This window comes from Ochotona princeps, chromosome 1 (genome assembly GCF_030435755.1).
Source record: "Ochotona princeps isolate mOchPri1 chromosome 1, mOchPri1.hap1, whole genome shotgun sequence".
Classification (NCBI taxonomy): Eukaryota; Metazoa; Chordata; class Mammalia; order Lagomorpha; family Ochotonidae; genus Ochotona; species Ochotona princeps.
This window is the reverse complement of record NC_080832.1, coordinates 105,456,971-105,480,300: the sequence shown is the minus strand read 5'-3', so window position 1 is coordinate 105,480,300 and position 23,330 is coordinate 105,456,971. Positions and strand designations below refer to the sequence as shown.

The following is a 23,330-nucleotide window of genomic DNA, read 5'->3' as shown; positions in this document are numbered from 1 at the left end:
AAAGCTGCCCTGCATTCTCTTCAGGAACCTTGCTCTGAAAAAGAAACTTCGGGGACGTTGGCATCCCGTGTGGACACAGGTTCCAGTCCTGGCTGCTCCACTTCTGATCCAGCACCCTGCTAATGTGCCAAGGAAGAGCAGCAGATGACTCAGAACTTGGGCCCCTGAGACCCACCTGGGAGACCCAGAAGAAAGTCCTGACTCCTGGTTTTGGCCTGGCCCAGCCCTGGCTGATACAGACATTTTGAGGGGAATGAATGAACAAAACAGATGGAAGATATTTCTCCATCTATCTCTATGCCTCCGAAATCAAGTGAAAATAAATTTAAAGTGAGACTGCAACTTGGATCTCCCCCATTCGTGCTGGGGCACATGATTATGGCTTAGTCAACACATATTCATGCGGTGAACCACTGCCCATCCCTCGTTCTCTGGGGTCGGCTAGTGGCACCAACAATAAATGCTCCCCTAGCGCCACCTGCTGGCCGCAGAAAACCGATTCCCAAATCCGGGCAAAGACCTGGTCAGCGGGAGTTACCTCTGAAACTTTTACTCCATTTACTATTCTCATATGACTTTTATCCACACACGGAAAGCAGCCAAATCCTGGTACTTTTTTCCTAAATATTTCTTTTCATCTTTATTGGAAAGTCAGATGTACAGAGAGGAGGTGAGACAGAGAGGAAGATCTTCCATCCACTGTTTCATTCCCCAAGTGGCCGCAATAGCTGGAGATGAGCCAGTTCAAAGCCAGGAGCCAGTAGCTTCTTCCAGGTCTCCCACATGGGTGCAGGGTCCCAAGGCTTTGGGCCGTCCTCTGCTGCTTTCCCAGGCCACAGGCAAGGAAATGGATAGGAAGTGGAGCAGCTGGGACATGAACCGACACCTGTATAGGATCCCTGCACATGAAAGGTGAGAATTTAGCCACTAGGCCATCGCGCTGGAGTCCCAAATCCTGGTATTTTTGTCTTGTTTCTGCCGCCTCACTGTGACTTCTGTGAGGCCCATGGGGAACACACATGGTGCCGAGCTGTGATGAGGAACCACCGACAATTTGAGACTGGAGTGTACCTAGCCCCTGACCTCTGTCCAGCAAGCAGGGCGGCTCTGTCCAGCGCACTGTCTTCCTAGGTGGACTGGGTACCCAGCAAAGACAACGGCGACTTCCAAAACATCACCAAGCAGTTCACCAGGCCCTTCAAGGTGTTCTGACAGGTGCTCACTAAGCCCCGTCACGCCCCCACAAACAGCACCCAATCTGAGCGCTTTGACTTAACAATGCAATGTCTAGGTCCCGTGGGGGGGGGGAGCTTCCTGCCAGCACAGACCCTGGGTGCTCAGGCAGGTCTGGGTTCCTGCAGCCCACGTGGGAGATCCAGCTTCGGTGTGTCCCAGCCGTTGTGGGCATCTGGGGAGTGGATGAGCCGGTGAGGGGTTCTCACTGCCTCTCAAGTAAAAATCAAATCAAGGGCCCGCGGTGGCCTAGCGGCTAAAATCCTCGCCTTGAACGCTGAGATTCCATATGGGTGCCAGTTCTAATCCCGGCAGCTCCACTTCCCATCCAGCTCCCTGCTTGTGGCCTGGGAAAGCAGTCGAGGACGGCCCAGTGCATTGGGACCCTGCACCCACGTGGGAGACCCGGAAGAGGTTCCTGGTTCCCAGCTTTGGATGCGGCTCACTTGGGGAGTGAATCATCGGACGGAAGATCTTCCTCTCTGTCTCTCCTCTCTGTATATCTGACTTTGTAATAAAATAAATAAATCTTTTAAAAAATAAAATAAAATAAAATCAAAAAACAAAAGTTCCCATCTAGCTAGGGAAATAAGACAATGGTACAGAAGGGTGACGCCTTAAGGATTTGTAGCCGCCAGGTGGCGGGTGCGGCGCGGGGACCAGGTGGGACATGGCGTCACACACTCCTGGGCTGTGAGGTGAATGCGCTAGGATGGCCGTGACGCGGGCTAGAGGAGCGACAACTGAGGGAGTCAGCGTCGGGAATCGGACGCCGTCCTACAGCGGCCTAGACGTCGGCGCCCTCACACGCTGCCCCGGGGCGGCCTGCGCACAGCGGCGCGGCTGCCGAGAACGGATCCGCCAGTCACGGGGATACAGTTTCACTGAAAAGAACTGGGTTTTGAAAGTTGCACAAACCCCCTAAGGCTTGGAGAGGACGTGAAGGAAGCTCGGTGTGCAGCTGTCGGCAGGAACCAGCCGGTCCTCCAGCACAGGCGTCTCTATGGTCAAGAAAACCTAGAGCGGTTCTTCTTGGCCGCACCAGGTGGTGCGCATGTGCGGTGTCTGCCGCTCGGGAAAGATGGCGGAGGCAGAGTAAGTGCTGGGTCCTGGGAGTTTGTGGAGCCGGGCTTTTATTATCCGATACCATCCTCGTGTGTATGCCTCGTGGGCGCCAAACTAAGGATGCTTGTGGACTGTGGGAGGCGCGTTTCAAAGCTTCTGGGTGGCCGGGGGTGAGGGTGAGGACTGACGAGCTGTAGGGCCGAGACGGGAGGAGATCCGTGGTCTTTAGTGTTGGGGTGATCTGCACGGGGCGAGGATGGACGTTTCTGCTGGCGGACCGTGCCAGGTGTGGGATCACCCAGTCTTTACGTAGTTACCCTGTGTAGAGGTCTACACGCGCCCCAACTGCACTGGATTTCGCTACAGTGATCCCTTCCTACCCGTTTTGAAGTAGAGTCAGACACTACGGGGTTTCTCCAACTGTCTGCCCGGGAGTGTTCCGTCAGTAGGGGAACTGCTAACCTCAGGTTTCTGTGCCAGACAAAGGAAGAAGATCCCGTTGGTGCCTGAGAATCTCCTGAAAAAGAGGAAGGCGTATCAGGCTCTCAAAGCCACACAGGCCAAGCAGGCGCTTCTGGCCAGGAGGGAGGTAAGGCGGGGAGAGGTGCTGGAACCTGGAACTGGTGGGTCTGCACGCCTGCCGAGCCTGCCCCGGCCCTGGGGTTCCTTTACAGAATGTATGCAGACTAGCCTGGCATAATTTCTAAATGCCACCTGTCTGGTTTTTTGCAAAGTGCCTTTGGAGGGAAAAATATGTGTGTGGGATGGGGGAAGGACTAAAAGCAAGTGTTTGTTGGTAAACATTGGCTAAAAGCGCAGGAAAGGATTTCTTTTTTTTTTTTTTTAAAGATTTATTTATTTTATTACAAAGTCAGATATACAAACAGTAGGAGAGACAGAGAGGAAGATCTTCCGTCTGATGTTTCACTCCCCAAGTGAGTCGCAACGGCTGGTGCGCGCCAATCCGAAGCCGGGAACCAGGAACCTCTTCCGGGTCTCCCACGCGGGTGCCGTGTCCCAAAGCATTGGGCCGTCCTGGACTGCTTTCCCAGGCCACAAGCAGGGAGCTGGATGGGAAGTGGAGCTGCCGGGATTAGAACTGGCGCCCACATGGGATCCCGGGGCGTTCAAGGTGAGGACTTTAGCCGCCAGGCCACGCCGCCGGGCCCAGGAAAGGATTTCTTTAGAAATCAATTTCAAGGCAGACTTAGAGTGTTTGCTTCTACTAGATCGGTGAGAAACTGCTGGGGCCGTGCCTGGCTAAAGCCAGGAACAACTTCTGGTCTCCCGCTTGAGTTCTGCGGCCCAGGCACTCAGGCCATCTGCTGCACCTTGCCAGTCACATTACAGGGAGCTGGGTCAGAAGTGAGGCCACCAGGACTTGAACTGACATCCATACAGGGTGCGGCCTTGCAGCTAGCAGCTTCAGCTACCGTGCTACCATGCCAACTCCACGTAAACTGATTTATCAGAAACTTCCCAGAGTCCTGTTTTGGTTTCTGTGGTTGGTTGGTTTTTTGTTTGTTTTGTTTAAGATTTGTTTTTATTTGGAAGGTAGTTTTGTTGTTTTTTGTTTGTTTGTTTAAGAATTATAGTGTTGCAGGGTGCGAGCGAGATCACACCAGACATGTCTAAGGTTTATAAAGGAGTCTTTATTAATCAAGCTTGAAGTCAACAGAGCACAATAGCAACTTACAAGTCCATACAACAATCCACCCAATTATAATCCAATCAATCATAATCCTAAAAGGAACAAATGGTCATTATCCTTAAGTCCATCCATTAAGCTGAAAACCTATGTCCCAGCTTCCCCAACAATATAAGTTATCTTAAGAGACATGCAACAAATAACCTGGACACACTTACAACGCTGCAGGCATTCACCTTTCCCTGGCTTCTCTGCCCACATTCTACTACTGCTTGGCTTCACCCCTCCTGGAACTGCTGATAGTACACAAACCAGAAACAACATCACTATAACCATTGCCTCTTCTAAGCAGCACACAGGGACCAAGCTCAGGGGATTACCTGTCCTGGGTCAGCCAAGAGTCGAGGTGCTAGCGTAATGGAAGCACCTGGCCAGAAAGAAAAGAGCCCTTGCTTCACAGGCCTTTTAAAGGGGCTTGTGAGGGGAGTGGTTACACACAACACAACACCGTCCCCTCTCAGGTGATAGGTGAGTCACAGGTGGGCAGCAGCGAATACTTAAGTGTTGTGGGCCAAGGAGTTGATTAGTGCTCCTTAGGATGGACAGGAACAGGAACAAGGCTGGTAGCTAAAAATACCTAAACTAATTGGACTTCCAGTATCCTGGCTCATTTAGGATGTGGGGGAAGTGGTTGAGGATGCAATTACTATTCCATTGCTCTTAGGACCCACCTTTAGGACAGAGGTTGGGGGACACAGCCAAATTTCATTTGTCCACTTGTCAATGGGTGCTGGCTATCACAGGCTGCACCCCATAACAATAGAGAGAATTATAGAGAGGCCCAAATGCATACAAGGGCCAGAGCTGAGCTGATCCGAAACCAAGAGCCAGGAGCCTCTTCCAGGTCTCCCACACGGGTGCAGGTCCCAATGCATTGGGCCGTCCTCAACTGCTTTCCCAGGCCACAAGCAGGGAGCTGGAAGAGGAATGAAACAGCCCCGGGGGGGGGAGGGGCGGGCGGGATGAGCACACTATACCAGCACGCAGGTGCCAAGGGATTCTCGTTTTCTTAACTCCATTTTTGCTTAGATTTCTCAGTTTCCTATATTAATATTTCTGTGAGTTCATGGAAAGCGGGATTAAAGATGATGTTCTTTTGGTACAAAAACTTTGAAATCACACAGAAATTAGTACTTCAAAAAGTTCATGGCAGGGTCAGGAGCGCAGTCAGTTGAGAGGTCAGCGCCCTACACCTCAGGTCCTGGGCTGGCCCCAGGAGACGACGGCACAGGTGGCTGGCTCCCTGCCCCTGCTGTGAAGTCCACATTGCACACCGGGCTCCTCTGGGCTTCTGCCTGGCAGGTGGCACATACTACTTCTCTGTCTCCTCACCTCTCAAAAGAAAGGTTCGCAGGGGACTGTGTGTAGTGTGAGAGCCACAGCTCCTCTTTGCAGAACGCGGGGAGTGCGGGTGAGCATGCACACCACATGGTGATGCAAACGGCCATCTTCTCTAGCAGAGGAAAGGAAAGGAGTTCCGGTTCAAGCGGCTAGAGTGCTTCGTGTACGATGCTTGGCGGCAGCGGCGGGACGCAGTGCGGCTCAGACGGCTGAATGTGAAACCTCACGCCTTGGAAATGCCGGACAAGCATTCCCTGGCCTTCGTTATCCGCCTCCAGAAGTAAGGCCCTGGTTTCTCTGTGGGTTCCCTGAAGCCAAAGCAAACTGTTGACTCAGCGTTAGGGCTCCCATCCAGAAAGATGAGACACTAGGCCCTGACCCTCTAGGATAAGTCGTGCCTGGGAATTCAAGGCTGTGTGCGATACACAGTTATGTCTCCAAGGTTAGGAAGACTGATGCTGGGCAGGGTACAGAGAGAGGTGTCCTATCCGCTGACTCACTCCTCAGATGGCCTCAATGACTGGGGCTGGGCCAGGCTGAAGCCAGGAGCTTCTTCTGCGTCTCCCACATAGGTCCTGGTGCCCAAGCACTTGGTCCATTCTCTGCTGCTTTCCCAGGCCATTAGCAGGGACTTGAACTGGTACCCATACAGAATGCTGTATTTGTTTTTGTTTGCTTGTTTGTTTTGGAAAGGTAGATTTACAGAAAAGGAGAGACAAAAATCTATTCACTGGCTCATCACTCCACGCCCTGCCCCAAATGGCTTCAACAGCCACAGCAGGGCTGATGCAAAGCTAGGAACCTGGAACCTCCTCCAGGCCTCCTGCCTGGGTGCAGGGTCCCAAGGCTTTAGGCCATCCTCTGCTGCTTACCCAGGCCACAAGCAGGGAGCTGGATGGGAAGTGGAGCAGCTGGTACATGAACCAGTGCCCATATGGGATACATGCTTGCAGGTGGAGTATTAGCCAATTGAGCCGTGACACTAGGCCCACCTGATTGACTCTGGAATTAGTGGAGCACAGGAACTTGAGTGTGGGGTATTTGAAGACATACTTTCTGAAGCAGGAAGTTGGACCTGGGCCTAGAAGACCTGAAAGGAGCTCACCAGGGTCAGAACTTCAGGCATAGCTGCAGAAGGCTGAAGTGTGGCGGTGGGTGGGGGCTGCTTTTCTAGGAACCGAGGGCAGTCAGGAGGGTGGAGCATAAACAGGGTTTTCCACACTTTTGGTCCCTGGGCTCACCCTCCCTTCCCTCACAGCCCTCTAATATCTGCTTAGAAATTCCTGGCCTCTGCCAGGAGGCTTTTTTTTTTTTTTTTTTAAGATTTATTTTATTTATTGGAAAGTCAGATATGCAGAGAGGAGGAGAGACAGAGAGAAAGATCTTCCGTCCGTTGATTCACTCCCCAAGTGGCTGCAAAGCCAGGGGCCAGGGGTTTCTTCAGGGTTTCCCACGTGGGAGCAGGGTCCCAAGGATTTGGGCTGTCCTTGACTGCTTTCCCAGGCCACAAGCAGGGAGCTGGATGGGAAGTAGGGCTTCTGGGATTAGAACTGGCACTCATATGGGATCCTGGCATGTGCAAAGTGAGGATTTTAGCTGCTAGGTTACCACACTGGGCCCGGGAGGCTTCTTTTTTATTTATTTTTCGATGAGTCTTACATAGTTGATTAGGGTACAAAGGGTCAAGGGCTAGAGCGAAGTGGTTGAGACCATTGTTTCCACATTCTCTTTTTTTCCTTTCTATATCTGGGGAAACCAATGGAGACAAGGGGAGAATCCACACCCAGACTCCCAACTATCCCAGGTTCCCCAACATGCAGCATGCTCCGAGGGTCCTGCTTAAGTGGTTTTGATAGTTCAGCAGTTCTGAATTGTCTATCCCAGGTGTCCTCTGCAGGCTCTAATGTACTGCCATATCCTCCATGTGCACCTGGATATGCTGTCCACTGCTCGTCTGAGGCACTGGGGAGACCCAGCTCTGATATGTGCACTCCATGGTCAGACCATGGAACCTGCAGTTCTCTCCATGGTTGGAGTTCTGAGTCCAGCGGTTCTGTTGGCGGGGGAAATCCCCAGAGAAGCCTCATCTGAGGTGATCCTAGACCTGATGCTTTTGTGTGCCTGCCAATAAGGGTCCAACACAGTCTGTCACCCTAATCAGTTTATGCACATGCTGGTGATTGCAATTGCTGGGTTAATTCTGTCTCCAGCCCTGTCCTCTGTGCAAACCAGTGGGTGTTGGAGTCCAGCCCAATCCTGCCCACCACACACTGCCTTCACCTATACCTGTGGGAGCTGTAGCTGGGAGCCTCCTGACTGGGTTCCCCTGCCATCCCACTGTCCTCGGTGACTATCAGCAAGAAGCCTGGTCACGTCTTTGCCGTACATTCTCCAGTAGCACCCTCAGAAACAAGTCAAGCTTGCTTAGTCCTACGAAACCCTCTCCAACATGTCTGTGTTCCCATAGCAGCCCAGACATTGCCAGCATCGCAGGGAGATGATCTGTTTGCACTGCCTCTTGTGAAACAGACCTTTTCTACCAGGTATTCCCTCCCCACAGGGGCACAGCAGCTGGGCCAGGCTGAAGCTGGGAGCTTGAGACTCCCATCGGGTCTCACACATGGGCCATCTTGTCCTGCTCTCCCAAGCAGCTTAGCAGGTAGCTGGATTGGAAGTGGAGCAATTGGCATTGGAATCTGACTTGCTGCAGGTGACAGCTTGATCAAGTACCCCTCAGCGTTGACCCCCAAGCTGAGCTTTTCAAGCTGTTTTCTGGAGAGCCATGACGTCCCTTGGACATCAGCCTGAGGGAGCCTGACTTCTCTTGTCTTTGCTGTTTGTTTCAGGATCAATGGGGTGAGTTCGCTGGTGCAGCGGACCATCGCACGGCTTCGCCTGAAGAAAATGTTCAGTGGCGTCTTTGTCAGAGTCACACCCGCAACCCTGCGAGTGCTGCGGATAGTGGAGCCTTACGTGACATGGGGGTGAGTGGGGCTCCCGACCACATCCCTCAGAGATCAAGAACCCTAGGACAGGGAGCGGGCTCGGTGACTGTGGTGACGGTCCCACATGGCACAGCCAGGCATGTCCACTCTGCACTGAGGCTAAGGTGGCCAGGAGATTGGCTCTAACATCTGGAAGCCGAGCTGGAGCCACACTTTCTATGAGGAGCACTTCTCAAGTGTTAAAATGCAGTAACAGCGTGGGCTTTGTTTCCGCAGGCTTGGGCCTGGGGGCCGGACCGCGGCCAGGATCCAGTCTCTTTTTGTTTTTGCCTGGTGAACACCTGCTGAATGACATAGTCAGGGCCACTCCTTTCCTTCTCTTGCAAGTTTATTCCCAAGCATCCCTGCTGGAACATGGGATAGAAGGGGAAGTTTCTGGTCTTTTCCTAGCTGGGCAGCAGGAATGGCCACTGTCTTGCAGTGTGTGTCCTCTTAACATAGCATGGCTGACCATAGTAGCACAGTGGCTAACGCACTTTCATTCTGCCTCCCATAGATTTCCAAACCTGAAGTCCGTCCGGGAACTCATCTTAAAACGTGGACAAGCCAGGGTCAACAAGAAGACCGTCCCTCTGACGGACAACACGATGATTGAGGAGCACCTGGGTGAGGGCAGCAGCAGGGGCCTTGGGCCTGGCTGGCAGACCTGGGGTCCCTGGGCCGTGGGAATCTGTCGCAGGCCCCAGCTCTGGCCTACGGAGCTTCTCGGCTCTGTCAGGTGAAGGATGAATAGCAGAGTCTGTGTCCTTGTGCTTTTTAGGGAGATTCGGTGTCATTTGCTTAGAAGACCTCATTCATGAAATTGCCTTTCCTGGTGAGCATTTCCAGAACATCGCAAGGTTCCTGCGCCCCTTCCAGCTGTCCGTAGCCCGCCATGCTACCAAGAACAGAGCGGGCTTCCTCAAGGAGATGGGCTCGCCTGGCTACCGGGGCGAACGCATCAATCAGCTCATCCGCCAGCTGAACTAGACCCAGGTGAGGCGGACCCAGGGCTGCCCTTGGGCTGACTTCTTGCCACTTAGTAGTTTTTGTATTTACTCATATTTGAAAATAGCCTTGAAACTGGGTGGAAAGGGGAGGCTGAGCGCATGAATAAATACCTGCTTAGAGCAGTGAATCTGATCAGGCCAGGAGTCTGTGTGCATTCTGAGTCTGACAGGCTAGAAAATGTGGAGTGACAAGAAAAATTCCATTGCTTTTATCATTTACCTGGAAATGGATAAAAAGTATGATTTTTAAAAAACAGGGCTGGGTTGTGGTATAAAAGGTTAAGCCTCTGCCTGGTACCAGCATCCCACATTGGTTTTGGTTCGAGTCCCAGCTGCTCTACTTCCAATCCAGCTTCCTGCTGATGTTCCTGGGAAGGCAGTGCAAGACAGTCCAATTGGTTGGGCCCCTATACCCATGTGAGACACCTAGATAAAGCTCTAGGCTCCTGGCTTCAGGAGCCATTTGGGGATTGAACCAGCAGATGGAAGATCTCTGTCTCTCCTCTTTCTGTTACTGTGTTTGGAACAATTTTTTTTTTAATGAAGTAAAAAATAAAGTGCTAGAGCCCAGTGTGGTAGCCTAGCGGCTGAAGTTCTCACCTTGCAGGCGCTGGGACCCTGTATGGGCACTGGTTCTAATCCCAGCGACCCTGCTTCCCCTCCAATTTCCAGCTTGTGGCCGGAGAAAGCAGTCAAGGATGGCCAAAAGCCTTGGGACCCTGCACCCAGTGGGAGACCTGGAAGAGGCTCCAGGCTCCTGGCTTTGGATTGGCACAGCTCTGGCTATTGCGGCCACGTGAGGAGTAAATCAGACGGAAGATCTTCCTGTCTGTTTCTCCTCTCTGTATATCTATCTTTCTAATAAATTGTGTTTTTTTAATCTTAAAAAATGATAATAAAAGGACCTGGCGTGGTGGCCTAGCAGCTAAAGTCCTCACCTTGAATGCATTGGGATCCAATATGGGCGCCAGCTCCCTGCTTGTGGTCTGGGAAAGCAGTTGAGGACAGCCCAAAGCCTTGGGACCTTGCACCTGCATGAGAGACCTGGAAGAAGTTCCTGGCTCCTGGCTTCGGATCGGCGCAGCACCAGCCGTTGCGGTCACTTGGAAGATCTTCCTCTTTGTATATCTGACTTTGCAATAAAAATAAATAAATCTTTGGGCCCAGCGCCGTAGCATAGCGGTTAAAGTCCTTGCCTTCCATGCACCGCCAGGTTCCCATATGGGTGCCAGTTGTAATCCCGACAGCCCCGCTTCCCATCCAGCTCCTTGCCTGTGGCCTGGGAATGCAGTTGAGGACAGCCCAAAGCCTTGGATCCTGTACCCGTGTGGGAGACTTGAAAGAGGCTCCTGGCTTTAGATTGGCTCAGCTCCAGCCATTGCGGTCACTTGAGGAGTGAATCAGCGGACAGAAGATCTTCCTCTGTTTTTCCTCATCTGTTTATATCTGACTTTGTAATAAAAATAAATTTTTTAATAAATATATCTTAAAATATAAGTAAATAAAAGGTTAATTTCAGGGCAGGTGTGTTGCCTGATAGGATGCCTGCATCCCACATCTGGGTTTCCACACCTGGCTCTGGCTCCAGCTTCCTGCTAACATGTACCCCATGGGGCCTACAGCAGGTAGTGGCTCCAGTGGGTGCTGTCACTCCCATGGGAGACCTGGCCAGCAGAAACCACAAACCAGCAGATACGAAATCCCTTTGTGAAGCCCTAACTTTTTTTTTTGGTTGGAGAATTAATCTTATTTTTTTTTCCAAAAAACTTTTTCTGAACTCTGAAATTGTTTTTATTACTGTTGTTTCTCCTGTAGTAATAAAGTGTTTTGTCCTCAGATGATGTGAAAGCACACTGAAAATGTGGCGCTTGGGACCAAGTATCTTCAGGGAAGATGGTTTATCTCATCCTCAGAAGCTGAAAGGAAAGCTTCACAGGGCAATGTGCTCGCGGCTCACACCTCACCCCTACCTAGTTCCAAGAAGCCCCACCGTTTCCCACTGGCTGCCGCCTCCTATGGAAGAGCTTGCGCCATGCAGGAAGGCTCTCTCCCGGGCCCCGCTCCTGTCCTGGGGTTTCCAGCCAGCACAGTGGCAGATGGATCCTGTTCTGTGTGTGCCGGCTGATTCTGGCACTCCCACCATTTCACCCCTCGGGCCTGCGAGTTGAATTTCCTGGTTCCCCTTGTTACTATATATTCTCCTGATCCCAAACAGGACTGAACGGGCCATTTTCTTGGTGTGAAGTGGCCGCAAGTAAACAGTCTGGATCTTTTCCTTGTGCATTGTATTAGTATCTGTCCTACTGTTAATGATGGAAGAGACGAGCAGCAAGGTCCGTGGGGAAATTCATCCTGAGGAGCTGCGAGAGGGAGAGCGCCTCCAGCAGTGCCAGGCCTGAGCGGCTGTGGGCTTGTTCAGGGAGACTTGCTGCTTCCTTAGTCTTTTCCCATCAGCCTTGCTTTCACTCTGGCTCATGGAGCTCTCAGATATAGCTGTGAAACAGCTGTAAAACAATGCATTCAGATGTGCCAGGGTGAGGTAATTAATTACCTGCTTGGCTCCAGCATTAACCTGCCAGAAGATGTTACCCTTCTGTAAAGCGTTGTGAAATCTGATTGCTTCAAAATGATGTGTTAGGGAGTTGGCGCAAGAGAGCGCTGGGGAGGAAGTCCTGGGCCCGTTTCTCAGCTCTGACTTACCAAATAGGGGAGCAGACTGGCACAGCCTCCTGGCTTACGGTGCTGCCTACTGGCATCCCACACAAGCACCAGTTAAAATCCAATCGGCTCTGGTGCTGCTGTGCCTGGGAGGCGGCAGCTGGTGGCCCAGCCGTGGAGGTCCTGGCTCCTGGCTTTGGGCTGGCAGAGGCCCAGCCGTTGCAGCCATTTTCAAAACAACAGATACGGAAACAGTGTTTCCGACAAACAAGTACCATGTACCGTCTGGTTATTAAGAGAATTATGCAAAACAGTAAACCTGGTAATTGTTTGGAAATAAAGTTTTCATTAAAAGTGTGTGATTGAACAACAATACAATAAAATAAATTTTAAAAAAAGTGCGTGATTGAATAATATGCCACCCTTAACAAGTGTTATTCTGTGTATTTCTAGGAAAAACTTAAGGGGGGTTCACACAGTACATTAGGGCGCCCTGCTCGTAACGGCTTACACACAAGCTGCCTTGTAGATTTTGTAGAACAAAGTAGATTTCAGATTCGCTGTCATAACGGCCTCAAGAGAAGTCCTGCTCCCACCAGGCCCCATCCAGCGACAGCCTAAGCCTTAACGTTACACCAAGGACATCATGGAAGGGTGCAGTTCACAAATAGAACAGGACGCGTTGCTGCTTCCGGGCCAGCACCCAGAGGCTCGCCGCTCCCCGCCGGGCACGGGCAGCCTCCAGGTCTCCGCCGCCAAGTCCACGAACCTCAGGACCCCAACGATGGCGCCTCTGCCGGGCCGCTCCTCTCCCCGGCGCCCCGGGGTTCAGTGGGGCCCGCCGCCTCCCAGGGCTTGGGCTTGCGCGGCAACGCGGACGCCGTGGGCTCGCCGAGGGTCGCCGCGATGTGCAGCTGCTGCACGTCCGGGAGCGCCTGGCCCCGCTGCACCAGCTGCACGAGCTCCGCCAGGGTCACAGAGGCCGAGGCTGACCCTGCAAGTGCAGCAGCTCCGCCTGGACGGGCCACACCAGGACGCTGCTCCATGTTGTGCCGGGAAGCCTGACGGGAAGTTGGGGCGGTAAGCACTTCCGGCGATGTGGGCGCAACCATCGTGAGAGGAGATGAAGGGAGATCGCAGACCACACCAAATCCAGAAGCTGGAGCGTTAGAAGCCAGGCCGACCTCGTGCAGAAACGCAGAAGCAGCAGACACAAGTGGGCCCCGCCCGGAGCCCCCCGGACGGGGAAAGTGCTTTAGAAGACAGGCATGAGCTGCTAAAATGTGAAGGCTAGAGCAGGGCCGAAGCTGCTGCGCGTGACACCTGCCGTCACCGCCACTACCCCCATTCCTGGGGCTCCCGGAGGGGAGGGCAGAGGCTGAAGGCTGGTTGGCTGTACTGCAGCTGCTCTGGCTGCTGTGCCAGTGGGCGCCAGTCATCTGGTTTCCGTAGCTGAAAGCCAACCTGGCCTGTTGAACGCCACCCGGGCCAAATAAGCTTAATTAGGATGAACGGAGCCAACTGGCATCGTTTTGTCCCATGCTGTGATACACTAAGGAGGATGCAACTATAGTAACTGTGCTCTGCAGCTAATCTTGGAGACCCAGGCCAAAGTGAAAGTGTTCAAAACTGACCGGCCTGAGCCTGATACCATTGCCATCGTCATAAAAGACCAAAAAAAAAAAAAAAAAAAAAAAAAGAAAGGCCAGGAGACTCTCCTAGAAATGGAAAAAATAAATGCAGACAGCAGCCATTTACTGTACTGGGGCGCTTGCCTTCCGTATGGGAATGCCCGCCTTCCCTGCTCATGCACGCCCTGGATGACGAAAGTCCCTGGGACCCTGCCTCCACCACCCCCACGGGGGACCAGTTCCCACGCCAACCCATTGTGCACAAAAGGGCCGGCCCTCTTGGTTTTTCCATCTCCCTTCCTGCCTCTGTGCCTCTCAAATAAATCAAATTTGGAAATAAACACTGCTGTGCAGCACCCATTGGCCAGGGGACCAGCCACGGGAATGCAACAAATAGGAACTGGGAGAATAGCTGGACTCCTCCAGCGCACCTGTGTGAGATCCTAACAAAAGCTCGGCGCACGAAGCCCAGTGGAGTTCCTTGGTTGTGAGTCTTACTGAGTGGTAGGAGGGTGAAATGGTGACGTAGTGTGACTCCATAAGGATTGATTTATTTTTATTGGAAAGGCAAACACACAGAGAGAAGGAGGTACAGAGAGAAAGATCTATGTGCTGCTTCACTCCCTCAGCAGCCACAGCAACCGAAGCTGAGCCGATCCAGATCCGAAGCCAGGAGTCTGGCTTTGAGATGTCCTGGACTGCTTTCCCAGGATGGAAAGTGGAACAGCTGGGACTAGAACCAGTGTCCACATGGGATCCCAGCGCATGCAAGGGGAGAACTTTGGCCTGGGCTACCACACTGGGCCCTGGCCCTGGTTTTCTGCTGCATTGTTGCCTTCTCTCCTGCCAGCCAAGGGCAAGCAAAAAGCAGCCTTTCCAGGAGTCAGTCAGCCCAGGTGTCCCCCACCCCGACCTCGTCCTGCTCACAATCGGGGAGCGTTGCTGTGCATGTTTCTGCCAGGGGCACTGCAGCAGTGTCATCGTCGCTGTCTTACTGGTCCTCTGTTCTGTCCCCAACACAGTGCAGTCAGAAGGGAAGGCTGAGTGCGGGAGTTAGGGACCCCACCATCACTGCAATTCTAAGTCCTTCCTGTACCCTCACCTAGGCTTCTGTGACCCACATGGGAGCGTGCCCCAGGGGAATGGGAGTTCTCTGGATCTTACTCGTTCTCTTTCTTTAACTCTGCCTTTCAAATAAATAAATACATCGTAGAAGAAAAATGGGCAGCCGGGATTCAAACCAGCACTCTGTTGTGGGATGGCAGCTTAACACACTACACCAGAACAGCGACCTCTGGAGTCACCTTCTGAGCATGCCGGGCTGGCCCAAGGCTGACACTGGGAGCCAGGCCCAGCGTAGGAGTCCTAATCCTCCTCTCCAGTGTTTATAGGCTGTGGGCCTTGGGTGCAAACCGCTTGGCTGATTTCCACTCTAGGTTTTCTATCTGTGAAGTGAGGGGGTGCGAGTGAAAAATGGACTGGGGTCAAGATAGGAACGTAGCTGGGCACTGCGGGACAGCTTTCTCAGCCAGCTCCCCCAGGCCGTCTCTGTCCGTCTCTCGCCCAGCCTGCAGATGCCTCCCAGGTTGCCTTGCCCTCTTGGCCTCTAGGTTTGGCCAGTGGGGTGGGGAGGGGATGTGGAGTGTAGAGCAAACAGAGCAAGGGCTGCCCTGTTAGCCCAGGGAGGGGGGTTAGCAGTTTAAAGAAAAAAAATTTGGGCCCGGCGGCGTGGTCTAGTGGCTAAAGTCCTCGCCTTGAAAGCCCCGGGATCCCATATGGGTGCCGGTTCTAATCCCAGCAGCTCCACTTCCCATCCAGCTCCCTGCTTGTGGCCTGGGAAAGCAGTCGAGGACAGCCCAATGCTTTGGGACATTGCACCCGCGTGGGAGACCCGGAAGAGGTTCCAGGTTCCCGGCATCGGATCGGCGCACACCGGCCCGTTGCGGCTCACTTGGGGAGTGAATCATCGGACGGAAGATCTTCCTCTCCATCTCTCCTCCTCTGTGTATATCGGGCTGTAATAAAATGAATAAATCTTTAAAAAAAAAAAAAATTTAAGATTTATGTATTTATTTGGAAGGACAGATTTACAGAGAGAATGAGAGACACAGAGAAGGATCTTTTGCCCACTGGTTCACTCCCCAACTGGCTGCAATAGCCAAAACTGAGCTGATCTGAAGCTGGAAGCCAGGAGCCAGGAGTCTCTTCTGGGTTCCCACATGGGTGCAGGGTCCCAAGGTTTTGGGCCATCCTCCACTGCTTTCCCAGGCTGCAGGCAGAGAACTGGATTTGAAATGGAATAGCAGGAACACAAACTGGCACCCAATCAGATGCTGACACCACAGGTTATAGTATTAGCCTGCTGAACCATGGCTTCAGCCCCTAGATTGAATCTTTCTGAAATCCTCCTCAATGTATTCAAATATCTGCGCATGGTCTGCTCCCTACACTTGTTCACCTGTGTGAGAGTAGGTTCCCCGAGCAGCCTGCATAGGGTATGGAGATCAAATCAATGCTAAATTCTAGGAGCACAAGGCTGTCCTCTGGGGAAGTCCAGGGGGAGCAGGAGAGGGATGTGGAAGTGGCCGTGGTGAACCCTCGAGGCTGTGTGGCTTTTGCCGGAACCTGCTGGGTGGGGGCAGTGAGGCCTGGGAGAGTGGCTGAACAGCCGCTGCCCTTGGCCTCCTTGGGTGTCCCCGTGAGAGCTAGCAGGTTCTAGTGCTGCCTGAAGTGCTCAGTCTTCACAGAGACCTCCTGTGCTAAGGAACCGGCCTTGATGGGTGGGAGATGGGAGCCTGAATTTGCATGGGGACTTCCGGGAGAGAAGTTCAAAGCGTTCACTTGGAAGTCTATTACTATACTTCCTCTCCTGCCACTCCCTTATCCCAGGACCTCAGCCTCAGAACCCTCCTGGTCTCCATCCCTCCACCCTGACTCCAGGCCCTGGAGGAGCCTGGATGGAGCATGGAGAAGCAGAAGGCCCTTCCAGGCAGCCTTGGCAGGCCTGGTAGCAACATGTATGGGAGTGGATTTTAAGCGAACTGCACCCAGAAGGGCGGAGAATGAGGCCCAACTGGGCCAAACCCTTGGCCCAGGAAGTCTCATCCAGGAGGCTGAGATTTAATGTATTGGCTCGAACGCCTGGATAAGGCATTCCGAATCTGCTGGGCTTGTTAATTAAGCCCTGTGGCGCTCTGTGAAATTAGATGTTCTCAGAAGTCCACTGAGCTTCTGATTCATAAATTCCCCTTCCAACATCTGGTGTGAGAAATCGCTCAGGATTTCAAAACAGATCTGCGCTTCCAGAGTGCAGCTATTGGTGCTTTGCAAGAGGCAAGTGAGGCCTATCTGGATGGCCTGTTTGAAGACACCAACCTGTGTGCTATCCATGCCAAACGTGTAACAATTATGCCAAAAGACATCCAGCTAGCACGCCGCATACGTGGAGAACGTGCTTAAGTATCCACTATGATGAGAAACATTTCATTCTCAAAACAATTTTTTTTCTCTTCTTACCTGTTATATTGGTAGCTCCGAACGTTAGGGTTTTTGTTTTGTTTTTTGTTTGTTTGTTTGTTTCCCATGGGGTCAAAAGATACCTAAGTATATGATTGCAACTGGAAAACTAGGGGACAGAAATCAGGTATTGGCAGTTTTTCCATTTTCATTATGTGTGGATTTTTAATATAAATGTGGGGACGTAAAGCATTAATGCAAGTCAACATGTTTCAGTGAACAAGTTTCAGCAGTTCGACTTTATAACAATTATAAACCTGTTAAATTTTTCTGGTCAATGCCAGCATTTGGATTTTTTTAAAACAAGTAAATTTCTTATTGACGGCAATTAAATGGTGTTTGTAGCATTTTTATCAAACAGTAGTAGATTCCACCCATTCACTATACTTTTCTGAGTTGTCCTGCATGCAAGTACATGTAGGACAGGTCTTCTGTGCTGTTCCTGTAAGTTTGCTATTAAAATACATTAAATTAAAAAAGAAATTTGTGGAGGAATAGGGGCTTGATGCCGTGGTTCAGATACCCACATCCCGTATCAGGGTGTCCAGGTTTGAATCCTGGTTCTGCATCCCATTCCAGCTTCCTGCTAGTGCTCACCCTGGGAGGTGACATGTGATGGCTCAAGTGTTTTGGAAAGCGGAGCTGCCGGGATTAGAACCGGCGCCCATATGGGATCCCGTTCAAGGTGAGGACTTTAGCCGCTAGGCCATGCTGCTGGGCCCTTCTCCTATTCTTTTTCCTCATTTTGGCTATGTGTGATTTATCATCGGTATTTGTTAATATCAGCAATCTTCCTCAGGATGCATTGCTACTTTTTGCTCATTTTCTTTTTCACATTCTGAGTGGTTCACCTCAGTTGACCTTGGCAAGGGGCCTGGGCTTTCTACCTGTCCCCACGTGCACAGCGAGGGTAAGGAGCAATGCATGGTGAGCACCTGCTGCGGGCCACTCAGGTAGTCTTGCGGGATTCCATGGTCCCCTGCAGCCTCACACAAAGAACTACGGGAAGAGACCCCTGAGGCAGGCGTTTGGGACAGTGGGTAACCATCACTTGGGATGCCCACATCTCTCATCAGGGTGTCTGGACAGGCTCTGCTATCATTCCAGCTTCCTGCTAGCATGATGGCTCAAGTTCCTGGGCCCCTGCCACTTACGGAGAAAGCCAAGAATTGAGTTCTGGGCTCCTGGCTTTGGCTTGACTTCAGCATAACCCTGTCCCAAATGCAGGCATTTGGAGAGTGATAGGTCTGACTTACTGTGTCTCTGTACCTCTCTAAGAGAAACAAAGGAAAAGAAGGAAGCAACGAAGACAGAACGGATGGAGGGAGGGAAGGAGGAAAAAAGAACGATGTCCTTGCATTTAGCTCCGGATTGCAGGCTTGCAACATCAGACCTCTGAGCCTCAGGTTGGTAATACCTGCTGCGGACTCAGCAAGGAAGCAGCAAATGGCAGAATCAGTCCCAGGTAAGCAGCTCTTGGATCCAGTGCCAGGGGCATCCTCAGCGCCCCATAAGGCATCTTTTGGACACCATCCGCCTGCAAGGCGGGGTCGCAGACTCCCCAGGCTCACAGGAGAAGAGGGCGGTGGGAAAAGACAGCAAGGAAAGCTTCCAGCGTGTGGCAGCCAGGGCGGCCCGGGGCGGGAGGTGGGAGCGCGCTGAGTGGACAGAAGCCAAGACTGAGGCTAGGGAGGCGGCTGCTTCTGGAGTTTTCGACCTTCCTGTCCCTGGGAAAGTTCTGACACTCGAAAGAGGCCCAGAACCCTTTCCCCTACTGTCTTGTGGTAACCGAGGTGCCGGCGCCAAGACAGCCCCCGGCTGCAGGGCAGGAAAGTCGTTGGGACACCTGCCGCCCCTCCCCCGCCCGGCAGGAACCGGCCGCCGCCGCCGGGGCGTGCACCTGGGCGCTGGCTGCGCCTGGGAACGCGCGGAGCCCGCCGCCTCCAGGCAGCCCTGGCTCAGCCGGGTTCCCTCGCGACGGGCCAGCAACAGGATTATTAAAGTAATTGGCGAGCCGGAAAGGGGTGAGGCTGGCATCAGAAGAAAGAAGTTGAGGAGCCAGGAAGAAATAAACCTGTCTGTGTAAAAAATGGATACGTACCTGAAATAAAGAACGTAGTGGGGTTGGAAAAATTTTGCTTTAACTATAACTCTGAGATGACTGGTGAGCACTATGAAGGGGAAAAAGTATTATTTATACACATGCCTCTCTGCCATCTACCAAAACTAATTCCTGGTAGAGGAGGTGAGATAGGGATGGATTAAACCACCCATGTATTCAGTGTTAGTAGAAGCCAGGAAAGGGCTTTCTAAACTGAAAATGAATGAGAAAGCACTCCTCCAAATGGATTGTTGGCTTACACAAAGCAAAAAGAACAAAATTTGGGGGGAAAAAAAAGGAGAATAATCAATGAATCAGGAAATGGATCCAGAATATGCAATGCACCAAGGGTTGGTTCCTTTCGTGTGTCTAAGCTTAGAAGATACATGACTTAGCAGAGGGCAAGAGACACTCCAGTGAAAACAACTCCACGGGGAAAGGTGATGGCAGGAGACGGGAAAGCTGTCAGCTATGTGCTGCTTCCCCCCCTTAAATGCCTGCAACAGCCAGGGCTCGGCCAGCCGGCAGCCAGGAGCCAGGAGCTCTGGCTCCATCTGGCATGTAGGCTGCAGGGCTCCAGGCAGTGTAAGCAGTACCTGCTGCCTCCCAGGGTGTGCTTCAGAGGGAAGCTGGCATCAGAAGCAGAGCCAGCACCTGAATCCAGAGATACTAATACAGACTGTGGACTTGACTTGAATGCTGGGCTAAACATCCCTGCTTTTATTTTTTTTCTACTTATCTATTCCTTAAATATTCATTTTTGTTGGAGAAGCAGATTTACAAAGAAAGGAAGAGACAAAGGTCTTCTGGGCCCATCATGATAACTCAGTGGTTAAATCTTTGCCTTGATTGTGCCGGGATCCCATATGGACACAAGTTCCTGTCCCAGCTGCTCTACTTCCCATCCAGCTCCCTGCTTGTGACCTGGGAAAGCAGTGGAAGAAGGTCCAAAGCCTTGGGACCCCACACCCACATTGGAGGCCCGGAGGAAGCTCCTGGCTTCTGGCTTCAGATCAGCTCAGCTTTAGCCTTGCAACCACTTGGGGAGTGAACCAGCAGATGAAAGATCTTTCTGTCTCTCCTTCTGTCTGTACATCTGCCTTTCCAGTAAAAATAAACAAATCTTTAAAAAAAAATAAAGTTGAATGTCACAAACACATTCCAGGAAATGCAAAGGCCTCAGGTGCTCAGCATCACTCAGGAAATCCAATCAGAACCACAGTGAAGGACCATCCCTGCCTCTTTGGATGGCCGCTCTGAAAAAAACCACAATGGAACAGGTGTTGGGAAACTGGACCCTTTGCACTGGCAGGAGCAGTGTAAATTAGTGCAACCACGAGGGAGAAGAGCAGGGTGATTCCTCAACAAAGCAATTAAGTCTCCACCTGCAGCATCGGCATCCCAGCTGCTCCATTTCCAACCAAGTTCCCTGCTAACTCGCCTGGGGAAGCAGTGGAGGATGGCTCCCGTCCTTGGGTCCCACTTGGGATACCGAAATGAAGCACCTGGCTCCTGGCTTTGCCTTGGGCTAGCCCTAGCTATTGTGGCAATTTGGGGAGTGTGCCAGTGAAGAGATTTCACTGTATCTCTTCCCTCTCTGTGTAACTTTGTTTTTCAAAGGAAGTAAAAAAGAAGAAAGGAAGAAAGGAAGGAAGGAAGGGATCCAGGGATGAGTGTTTAAACCAGTTGGTTGGGATGCCAACAGCCCTCGTCAGAGCACTGGAGTGCCTTTCCCGGTCCATGGGAGATCTGGGTTTTTTGTTTGCTTGTTTAAATATTCTATTTATTTATTTTTTGAAAGTCAGATTAACAGAGGAGACACAGAGAGGAAGATTTTCCATCCACTGATTCACTCCCCAAGTGGCCGCGGCAGCCTGAGCTTAGCTGATCAGAAGCCAGAACCCAGGAGCTTCTTCTGGGTCTCCCACAGGGAGGGGCTGGGTGCAGGGTCCCAAGCCTTTGGGCCGTATCCCATTGCTTTCTCAGACATGGGAGGTCTGGATGGAGCTCCTGGTTCCTGACTCCAATGCAGAAACCAACGGCAGCAGTGACAGCTCAGGAGGTTGGGTTCCTACCACCCAGGTGGAAGGCCTGAATTGAGTTTGTAGCTTCCGACTTTCACCCTGGCCCAACCTTGGCCATTGCAGATGTGTGGGAAACGAGCTATCAGGTAAGATTTCTTGTCTCTTTCTCTCTTTCTTTTTTCCACCTTTCTTCCTTCCTTTCTTTTAAAGATTTATTTATTACTGGAAAGGCAGAGAGAAGGAGAGACAGAGAGAAAGATCCTCTATTTCACTCCCCAAGTGGCTGCAACAGCCAGAGCTGAGCTGATCCGAAGCCAGGTGCTTGGAGCTGCCTCCAGGTCTCCCACACAGGTACAGGGTCCCAAGGCCTTGGGCCATCCTCTGCTGCTTTTCAAGGCCACAAGCAGGGAGCTGGATGGAAGTGGAGCAGCCAAGATATGAACCCGGTGGGATGGACATGGGACATGGGATCCCAGTGCATGGGATCCTAGCACATGCAAGGCGAGGATTTAGCCACCAGGATACTACACTGGGCCCTTTTATCATCATTCAAATAAGTAAGTGAGTTTTTGGAAAGCAAGATTCCAACCATGCTTTCTAAAAAACATCTAAATAAAGCTGCCATTTGTTCTAGAAGGTCCACTTCTAGACAGCAGTTAAGAATAAGCTGTTTTTGTTTGTTTTTTGAAATCAGTAGGCACTTCATTTTTCATTTGTATGAATTGATTTATTTAGAAGGCAGAGAACGTGCAAGACATACTGACAGAGAACTCCCATCTGCTAGTTCACTGCCCACAACAGGAATGGACCAAGCCAGAGCCATGAGCAGCGGACTGGGCACATAATTCCAGTTTCTCACATGGGTGGCGAGGACCCAGGCTCTTGAGCCATCAAGTGCTGCCTCCAGAGGTGTCCCCACCCTGACTCCAGGAAGCTGGAGTCAGGAGGGTAACTGGGACTTGACCCGAGGGGATGCTAACATCCCACGCTGGTGGCCAAACTGCTGGGCCCAGCATCTTTCGCTGAAGTCCTGGTCCTCAATAAGCAGCTGTCTGCATGTTCATGTTTACACCAGTGTCATGCACAAGAGCTGGGCTGGGGAGGCAACCTGACCCAGGACACACCTCCAATAGCAAAGTGTTCAGGCTCAAAAAAGGAAGGGAATTTTGACAACATATGTGAAACGTGGGGACCCTAACTGGAATAAGCCCATCGCAAACAGACAAATGCTGTTTGAAAGTTGAATAGCAAACAAGCCCCCCCCCAAAAAAAGACAAAGATGTTTAAGATCAAAACTGTAAAGAAACAATTATAAGTTTAGAGATAGCTTTATTAACAAAGCTCTCCATTGCCTGGAATGTTTAACAATAAGGTAATGATTAAATAAACTATACTATATTCATAATGCTTATTATTATTATTATTTTTTAAGATTTACTTTATTTTTATTACAAAGTCAGATATACTGAGAGGAGGAGAGATAGAGAGGAAGTGGAGCTGCCGGGATTAGAACCAGCAGCCATATGGGATCAAGGCAAGGACCTTAGCCACCAGGCCACGCCGCCAAGCCCGCTTATTATTATTTGAAAAGCAGAGAGACTGTAACTACTGTGCTACAATGCTGCCCTAGCTTTTGTTTTTTTAATAGTGTTTATCGTCCTGGTTTCAATATGATAAAAGTTGATCACAGAGAGTTTGAGAAATAATGATAAAGATAAGCTGTGTGAGCACTGTGCCTCAACAGCTTGTGCTTGGGGCTGCGTCCTGTGTTGGAGTGCGGCTGCAGGTCACGGCGACTTAGTCCAGCTTCCTGCTGGTGCCTGCAGGCAGCTCCCTGCCACCTGGAAGAGGGACTAGATGGAGCTCCAGGCTCCTGGCTTCAGCCTGGTTCAGGCTCAACTGTAGCAGGCATTTGAGGAGTGAACCAGCAGATGGAGTATCTCTCTCCCCTATTTCTCTCTGATTTTGAAGCAGATAAAAAAAAACATTGGAGGAACAAAAAGATATATCCCCTATCAAAAAAAAAAAACTAAAAATAAATAAAAAACTATCACAAATT

General features: G+C 51.4%; 2 protein-coding genes across 4 annotated transcripts; one reads left to right on the top strand and one right to left on the bottom strand.

Moving 5' to 3' along the window:
• Positions 1 to 2,096: 2,096 nt before the first annotated feature.
• Positions 2,097 to 11,464, top strand: RPL7L1 (ribosomal protein L7 like 1). 3 transcript variants are annotated; one of them, XM_058662809.1, is made up of 7 exons: positions 2,097 to 2,328; positions 2,779 to 2,887; positions 5,467 to 5,627; positions 8,194 to 8,331; positions 8,849 to 8,958; positions 9,113 to 9,327; positions 11,157 to 11,464. In XM_058662809.1, exons 1-6 carry the CDS (start codon positions 2,288 to 2,290, stop codon positions 9,319 to 9,321), a joined length of 768 nt encoding a protein of 255 aa, XP_058518792.1. In that variant the 5' UTR covers positions 2,097 to 2,287; the 3' UTR covers positions 9,322 to 9,327; positions 11,157 to 11,464. The 3 variants fall into 3 exon arrangements, with proteins under 3 accessions (XP_058518792.1, XP_058518780.1, XP_058518785.1); XM_058662797.1 differs by having other exon boundaries at positions 11,179 to 11,462; XM_058662802.1 differs by lacking the exon at positions 11,157 to 11,464 and adding an exon at positions 10,244 to 10,317.
• A 1,263-nt stretch (positions 11,465 to 12,727) lies between these two features.
• C1H6orf226 (chromosome 1 C6orf226 homolog) lies at positions 12,728 to 13,048 on the bottom strand. The gene has a single exon (XM_004590508.3). The coding sequence runs from the start codon at positions 13,043 to 13,045 to the stop codon at positions 12,770 to 12,772; it is 276 nt and encodes a 91-aa protein (XP_004590565.3). The 5' UTR covers positions 13,046 to 13,048; the 3' UTR covers positions 12,728 to 12,769.
• Between the last annotated feature and the right edge of the window lie 10,282 nt (positions 13,049 to 23,330).